Source organism: Mercenaria mercenaria, chromosome 2 (genome assembly GCF_021730395.1).
Source record: "Mercenaria mercenaria strain notata chromosome 2, MADL_Memer_1, whole genome shotgun sequence".
Taxonomy (NCBI): Eukaryota; Metazoa; Mollusca; class Bivalvia; order Venerida; family Veneridae; genus Mercenaria; species Mercenaria mercenaria.
Genome location: NC_069362.1, coordinates 106449670 through 106458458, shown reverse-complemented (window position 1 = coordinate 106458458; position 8789 = coordinate 106449670). Strand labels below are relative to the sequence as shown.

Here is an 8789-nt window from a genome sequence, read left to right as displayed (position 1 = left end):
TGGCTCGATTTGATTGCCAGTTAAACAAAGAAAAAGGTCAATAAGGCTGGTGTGCTTTAAAGTGATATTGGCATACTAGACCGATATTGAACCTCGGGCTAATGCCTCTACAAGTATGCCAATATCGCCTTAAGGCGCGCCAAATCTGTAAAATAACCTGTAAGAATCGGATACTATATATTTCATACTGGACGGTGCAACAGCTTTGATCCGAATCTCCATGTTCACTTTACGTTAACTCTTACCCGGCTAAAGTTCTGTAATGAACTTGTCCATCTTTCAATTTGGACAGTATCATTAACTGTTAAGAGGGGTGCATGAATCTGAAAATCAATAAACATTTGAGATGATATTTTTGCTTATAAAAAGCATTCACTTAAATACAAATGCTCAAGTGCAGTATACCCTCCTCCACACACTAAAACACATGTAGTTTTGATAGCAATGATTTTATGATCCCAATTTTCGCAAAGACAGATTGTTGTGGAGACATTAAATGAAGACAAAAGTGTTGTCCGTTTTACGTTGACTGTTTACTTCATAGACCGGAAGAACAACAAGTGACGTACAGGACGTCATAACAAAACAACAAAAGAGCGCGTTACTTAAACGTGACGCCAAGAATGGCGGGTCATTAAATATACAGGTTACTTAACGTGACACAGATATAAGCCGCGCCATGAGAAAACCAACACAGTGCATTTGCGACCAGCATGGATTCAGACCAGCCTGCGCATCCGCACAGTCTGGTCAGGATCCATGCTGTTGGCTTTCAAAGCCTACTGCAATTAGAGAAACCATTAGCGCGCATGGATCCTGACCAGACTGTGCGGATGCGCAGGCTGGTCTGGATCCATGCTGGTCGCAAATGCACTATGTTGGTTTTCTCATGGCGCGGCTCAATTATTATTATCAAGCAGCAGCTAGAGGGTAATTATTGCTGCACAATTCCACTCATGCGTCAGACTACTGTTAAAGCCTTTAATGCTTTTGTTTATAATGTGACTGCCACATTTTTGCTATATGTAAAAGGATTGAATACTGCTTTACATAATAGGCAATTTTACTGAACCCTTTGTTTTTCATTGTCTCCCTTTATGATTCTGTCTTAATAAGTACGTGTACAGTATTTGTGGTAGTGCTATTCCAATCATGTAATTATGCGTAAAATACCATATGGAACTTTAAGTATGTATATCACGTAAAACTGTCAAGATTTGAGGTCAGTGACCTTACAAAGTCGTGCTTCTGAATATAATCAGTCAGTTAAAACGATATAGGTACTCATGATATATTCGCATCCGATCTTAAAAGTGTATAAGGAGAAATATCGGTAAGCAAAACTAGGTAATACAATTTCTTCTTTACGTATTATTTTCAATGGTGTCTTCTTTATGTTTTTTTTCTTTTAACATTTTGATACATTGTATGAATCTGCTTTTCATAAATTATTTTGGATTCAATTTTGTTATTTTTTCTGGTTCTTTGGGATCATGGAGTCCATTCAACATAATTATGTGTAATGAGTTCCGCTGAAGTCGGTGCTAGGGGGCGTGAGAGGTGTTGCACTTATAACCCTATATCTAAATACAGCATGTTAATAGAATGAGCGACAATCCAAGCCCTGATCGCATTATAGAAGATCTTGGAGGATGTGGAAGGTTCCAAGTGCGCATGAGTATCGTCGTTCACATGATGAAAACACTCGTCACTTTCAGCGTGACGTCGATGATTATAATTTCACCTACGCCAAAATGGTGGTGTGATGACGAGTCAAAATATAAGAATATTTCGTCATGTGTTCAACATGAAAATGGAACTCAGACTATAGTTTGTACACTGGAAAGTTGTTCGGTAAATTGGTCTGCCTGTAACAACTATGGATACAGCGAAACAGGAACTATCGTGGAAGAGGTAAAAATGGCAATGACAATTTTAAATTATGAGAAATCAATTTTTGTGTTCCTTCTCGAAAAATGATACTATTCTTCAGCTTGTATTTTTATAATATATTATTCAGTAATATCTCTTTCAAATATAATAAAGATGTACTATAGTTGCTTGAAATATTATGCTTCTCCGGTATTTGTTATCAATTCTTTCTAGACCTTCCAATTACATGCTTAATTTATTTGAAATTTCAGTTCAATTTGGTATGTAACCAAGATTACATACCAAGTACGGTAATGACACTCCAAGTAGCTGGTACGCTTGCGGGGAATCTTTTAGCTGGCCAGATTTCGGACATGTTCGGACGTAAACCCCCATTTTTCACATCCATAGTCATTTTGATAGTTTCCAACTTAATCGGATTCCTTTCCTTTAATTGGATCATGTTCGCCGTGGCTAGAGTTTTAGTAGGACTTGGAGCAGGATGCTTTCTTTCAGTTCAGTACAGCTTGCTTTCCGAGTTTTCTTTGGCAAAATGGCGTTCATGGATCATCGGGTTCCCTTCATGGCCAATTCAAGCATGTGTATTCGCTCTTCTTGGTTGGTTGATTCAAGATTGGCGACATATTCAGTTGCTATGCTGCTTGCTTGGTGTACCGTGCCTCTTGGCTTGGTTGTAAGTTAACAGTTATCAATTAATATACATAAATAGATCTTATTTATAAAACTTGAGTTAATGTAAAGTTTAATAGACTGTATAAATCATGAGATATGGAAATCTGTTTTTTTTACATCTTTGTAATATTTTTTTATTGTTTAATACATGTCAGTGGTTCATTAGTGTTCATTATCAACAATTACAAAAAGGTAAACTACATTTGCATTTATGATGCTGTAACAGTATTTTTCTGACATTATTTTACATAGAAATTACTTTTCGCTAACTTTAAGCATTTTGTAGCGTTATTCCAGAAAGTTTCCGATGGTATATAGCTCATGATAAGCCCGAGAAAGCTGAGGTCATTATTCGAAGAATAGCTGCGTTCAATAAACGCCAGTTATATCACGTGGGACACCTTATTGAGAAACCGAAATCAACAACTCCAAGTTTTCACAAATACTCGGTGATCGACATGTTAAGTTCCAAGCTGCTTATTCGAATAACGTTACTATCTGCTTTAAATTGGTAAGTTATCTTTAAATTGGTAAGTTACTTCGTATTGGTACTCATCTTTCTTTGTAAGAGGGTTTTGAGATTTCAACTTGAAACGTATTTTACAAAGATGATATTACATGGCTATTTCTGATTAAATTTATTATAGAATGTTGCCGTGAGTTCTTTTTCTCAAAGATTCGATAAATTGCAATGATAGTGTACATGTAGACTTAATTACCCTGTAGTGCGCTTTGTTGGCCAATTTATTTATTTTTTAAAGTTTTAAATTCGACCACGAAATATGATTTAATAATAAAACACAAAGAAATTCATATCCACTCTAGCCTGATCAAAACAAAAAATTGATGCCGTCACCAGCGTACACTTTCGATGACAGGGTGCCAGTATGGTTGGGTATAAATGTGAACTTTAATCACAATAACACTCTTTATAACATATTTTGATAATCAACCTAACGAGGACTAACAGTAACATTTTCCCCAAAGTAGAAGACATGGACTATCAAATCGATCGAGCGTAAATGAAAAATCCAATCTATATACAGAGTTAGCGGGGATATAAAGACCTGGGTAGACGTTGAAGTTGTGCAGAGTTGACCAAACAAGGTCATCTAGAGCCATGCATGGAATTAATTATGCTTCAGATGAGCGAGCTTTAACTTAATGGTATCGCGTCTGGCTGTCTTATCTTGCATACGGTTCCTAAGTATCTAATTATTTGTTTTGAAGGTTTGCACTGGGCCTGGTGTCGTACGGACTTGCCTTTGAAATACAAGCTCTCTCTGGGAACGTTTACCTTAACTTCTTCCTGTTTTCATTAGTCGGTATACCTTCAAAGGGTATAGGAATATGGCTACAAAACAGGTGAATAATCCTTTGGAGAAAACATTTTCTTTTACAGTTAAGATATAAAGCGTTTAAATGGCTATTATAACATATAGGCTGCCAAATGTAAATATATAAATGTAGATCATACATACATGTTCATCAAACAGTAAGCTCCGCTTTTTCAACTTATGTGTGTAGGTCATATTTGCAGAATATGTACGTAGTAGTGTCATGCAATGCTTCTTTTCCAATTTTCTGGATTCCATGAAATGTTGTACTTAGCGTTAATTTGACAGTGAGATTGAGAATATTCAATTAAATACAGGCTTGGTCGCCGGTTATTGACAATGGTATGTTACGCAATTGTTGGCATTTGTGGAATTATTGTTGGCACTGTGCAATCAATAAGTGAGTAATTTTGAGTATTGACCACTTTGTGTACATATGTTTTTATCGTGCAATCAGTAAGTGGGTAGTTTTCCACCTGCCTGTGTAGTGATACAAATTTATTAATTGATAATATTTGTCCAATGCTGAAAACAGTTCAGCGATTAAAGTCCATTCAAGGAAGTCCGTTTAGTGCTATATAGTGAACATAAACTTCTCCTAATTCTGTTATACTGTTATAGAAAACAAGAAATACTTAGAGTTTCTTCATTATTATCCGAAAACAATTATAGTTTTGATAAAAGTCCTTCATATAAAAAGGTGAGATTTTAATACGCCTTACTCCGTATATTGTTTGTTGCCATGATTGAACTACATACATGTATAACTGTTACCGTTACTGTTAGCCACACCTCCTAATTTATGAGAATTTTGGATGCTTAATTTGAATCACAATCTCTCATCAATATTGGTTTTAGTTTTAATTGGTAATATCCTTGTAGGAAGAATAAAATATATTTGGTCCACTGTTACCTACCAATTTTGAAATGACAGGCAAGGCACCAAGACAAAACTGCTCAAAATATATCCACTGGTTTAGCTGTCAACTTTTTAAATGACTAGAAATCTCTAGTTTACATTGCACTAAATTTGTTTTAAAACGTCCATTTATTTATGAAATGAAGCAAAGATAAAGAACAAAGTTATTCGCTGGACTCCGGATAAAGTTTTGATAATCTCAAGGGGTCTTTCCTAGCAATAAAGCATAATATAACTGTTTGTTGGTGCTACAGAATAGAGAACGGTTTAAAGGGGTATTCTTCTATATATGAAATTTCATATGCACACTCGCGTATTTTTATTGTAGCGTTTTACGTATACTTTTAGTAAAAATATAGGTATTAATGGAGGTAATTTTTAATTCAGATGCTGAAAACCGTGATATACTGACAAATACGTTTGCTCTCATTGCGTATGCCATCATCGCCCTAGCTTGGGGTCCAATACAGACAATGACCATAGAGCTATACCCTACTGTTATCAGGTGACAATAAATATACTAATTTAGATTGTACAAAATATTATACCATGTATCATATTCACTTTAAAAAAGAAAGAGTACACAGTAGTTTTTTCTATTTATTTTTTTTTCATAAGAAGTTATACTTAATCGTGTTTGATTCTAAATTTTGACTGTTTTATTGACTTTTTGGCGGACACGGATGTGTTTGTTTTATGAATTCAACATAATAATATTTATAATATTGCTGCCCAAAAGAACACAGTCGTTAAAAGCAAATCTAATTTTACATAATAGTAAATGGAGCCGCTGTAATGCAATAGTATATAAGGTCATACGTCGATGCCTGAATGCTTGTTTCAACAGAAGATGTAGGCACCTTTTATTGATTGTGAAAAACAATCTTTTGAAAATTCGTACAGAATTAGTTTAATTTCTTGATATAAAGATGTTTGGAAAAACTACTATGCAACATAACTTTATATATCGTGACATGAAAATATCAACATAGTGCACTTGCGACCAAACAGGATCCAGACCAGCCTGCACATCCGCGCAGTCTGGTCAGGATCCATGCTGTTCGCTTTCAAAGCCTATCGCAATTAGAAAAACCGTTAGCGAACAGCATGGATCCTGACCAGACTGCGCGGATGCGCAGGCTGGTCTGGATCCATGCTCGTCGCAAATGCACTATGTTGGTTTTCTCATGGTCCGGCTTATATATCGTGACATGAAAATATCAATATCAATGATTATCGAGTTAGGTGGTTGTTAGTGAATTTCCTTTAAACTGGTCAGATTACGTGTGTTTCCTTTAATTTTGCTTCTTTTAATTCTAAATTTATGATTGTGTTCATGCATAGTGTGTTTACTGGAAGTGTCAACAGTGATCGGAAGGTTAATTGCACCCTGTGCATCATTGAAGGTTCCATGTGCACCGCCGTATGAATACATCTGCGAATGTCTCTAAATTATATTCTGGTACTTATAATGCGTAAATGTCGAGTTCTGCTCGACTCGGGGCTAGAGGGCGTAGACGGCAGCTTGCATTTCCACTACCGTCCATGAACAGGCTCAATCAAACCGAGCCTGCAACATTTTCATTTATGTCGTGCTGGGCGACCTGTGGTTTTCCACTTTTTTTTATTTTAGTTCTTTCAGGGAGTTGGTGCGACATACATGATAAATTTAAACAATCCAAAGACAGAATAGATAAACTGCCAATAAAAAGACAATACTGTTCTATATATTTTTTCATTATATTTATTAAATTGCAGAAATGTAAGTTTTGGAACATTGGGTGTTGTCGGGAGAGTTGGTGCAATGGTTGGACCTCAACTTGTTTACCTCGTAAGTTAAAAGTTCCTGTAGGTCTGTGTAATCAACTACTAGTATTCCTACATCAGTACAATTTATATATTTTGGTGACCACTCAGACAATCGTATAATAACAATACTACATAACAATTTTTCAAAATATTTTCATTGCAATGTCCTCTGTTATATAGTGCCACAGAAAGTTTGATTCGTCTACTATTACTTTATGGGTTAATATAAAATTCAAGACACCTTTTAAGTACGCCATTTCGTAATTCGTTGTTCAATATGATAGTAAGACTGTAATACTGTCTTGCAGAACAATTATGTGACGGGTTTGCTGTATTTCGTATGTGGGGCGGTATCGTTTATTTGTGTAGCTGGATGTGTGGGACTTCCGGAAACAAAAGACTCGAATCTAAGCGATAAACTTGGAGAAACGAAAAATGTTGCGACACCAGTGTAGAAGTATTGCGAAAGCCATCGAGACATTAAAAATGAATAAAATTGTGCATTCTGTTATATTTAAGTGCAATAAATATTACAACTTATGTATTCACACAATGAATTTGAAATGCGCGAGCTTTTTGAACATCCGTGTACAAAATTAACGTTTAGTATTGTTTAGTTGCATATATTCACTCTTCGCTTCTTTCCACTGTATTATTTGTAGTAGATCTATATCGTTATCTATCCAATATATTATTGATACTTTTCGGTAAAGTTTGCAAGCCCGTTGTTTTTTTATTGGGGATCATACTCAGCTTTTCTGGAATTACACACTAGTGTATCATTGAAGGTTCCATGGGCACCGCCGTATGATCGCAACTGTGGATATCTCTAAATTGTATTTTAATACTTTTAACATTTGTAAATGTTCAGTTCTGCTCAACCCGAGGCTAAAGGTTGTGGACGATAGCATGCATTTTCACTACCGTCCATGAACAGGCTCAATCAAACCGAGCCTGCAACATTTTCATTGTTGTCGTGTTGAGCGACCTGTGGATTTTCCGCTTATTTTATTGTCTAGACTCTGGCATCATTATGGCAGTGTCCTTTAAACTAAATATAAAATCCTCTCAAATAACACTTCTGAAAAATATTTTTACAATATCTCTTATGTTTGGTTTTGTTGAGATGAAACTAGAGAGAAAAGGTTTTTCTGAGAATGTATCAGTGTCAGTCTGAAGAGAAAAATCTATAATTATTACAAATAACTTGACCTTAACTACCTTTGTAAGTCTAAGATTCGTCCTGCTTTAGATCATATTTTCGGATAACAGTACCATTTAATACTGATCACATGTTCCTGCTTTTCTGGTGACAGCCGAATGAAAATTTGATATTGGAAACATTTGACATTGCCATTTAAAATATTTTGCAAAATCATATTTGCAGTTAACGTGTAATTAGTTTCCTTCGAATTGTGATTGTCTGGATTTTACTCCGAATACTTTTAAGTCACTCTGAAGACTAAACACAATAAAACACAATTCTTCATATATTCGTTCCTTCCTCAACTCGACAACGTATAAACAATTCTCTCAATAAAAGCAAACTGGTTGACAACATGCTGGGACTGTCAAACTTTCATCAAAGCTCATCCTGTGGTTTTATGGTTTTGCTCATTATCTTTTGAAACGGCCGCCATTCAACTAAACACTTCTATTCTTTTTCGACACCTTTGAAAAGTTGAATTATGTCTGAGGTCTTGTTCTGCGGTCAGACGAAATTTTAAGACATATTTTACTCATCAGTGATAATTGCATAGTATCTACCTTTCGACAAGCAATATGTTACTTGTTCCTTTTTAACACTTTATCAATTAAATAACGCATTTCCATTTTGGTTTCTAATTTTATCTGATTCCATGAAAATGTTCGTGTAACACATTATCAATGTATCCATCTGCTTATATGTTTAATTCATTCTATTGAATAATTTTGTTTCCCGTCCTAATTTAAAATACTTGTCGGTAGTTTTGGAATGTTTTGATTGGTACTTAGGGTAACGTCTTCCATTCTCATATGAATATCAAATAGCCTTTTACGTGGTATTGATTAAATACTTCATCATTGTATGCCGTATTTGAAAAGAACAATTTGAAACCCATTTTTCGTCAAATTAGGTAGATCTAAACGTTTAGATAATACATGCAAAGAAAGTTTGA

At 35.2% G+C, this 8789-nt stretch overlaps 1 protein-coding gene across 3 annotated transcripts; it reads left to right on the top strand.

Moving 5' to 3' along the window:
• Positions 1-941: 941 nt before the first annotated feature.
• LOC123562955 (organic cation transporter protein-like) lies at positions 942-7350 on the top strand. Of its 3 annotated transcripts, none has more exons than XM_045355534.2 (9): positions 942-1333; positions 1594-1914; positions 2145-2566; positions 2852-3076; positions 3796-3930; positions 4220-4302; positions 5209-5326; positions 6580-6652; positions 6939-7350. In XM_045355534.2, the coding sequence occupies exons 2-9, from the start codon at positions 1606-1608 to the stop codon at positions 7083-7085; spliced, it is 1512 nt and encodes a 503-aa protein (XP_045211469.2). In that variant the 5' UTR covers positions 942-1333; positions 1594-1605; the 3' UTR covers positions 7086-7350. The 3 variants fall into 3 exon arrangements, with proteins under 3 accessions (XP_045211469.2, XP_045211468.2, XP_053393426.1); XM_045355533.2 differs by having other exon boundaries at positions 942-1347; XM_053537451.1 differs by lacking the exon at positions 942-1333 and having other exon boundaries at positions 1364-1914.
• The last annotated feature ends 1439 nt before the right edge of the window (positions 7351-8789 follow it).

Bases quoted from the DNA above. Each gene is read 5' to 3' on its own strand.
- LOC123562955 (XM_045355534.2), top strand. From the start codon at position 1,606: ATGAGCGACAATCCAAGCCCTGATCGCATTATAGAAGATCTTGGAGGA. The intron at 2,567-2,851 runs GTAAGTTAACAG...AGCATTTTGTAG, and splicing joins CCGTGCCTCTTGGCTTGGTT to CGTTATTCCAGAAAGTTTCC. The intron at 3,931-4,219 runs GTGAATAATCCT...AATTAAATACAG, and splicing joins GGAATATGGCTACAAAACAG to GCTTGGTCGCCGGTTATTGA.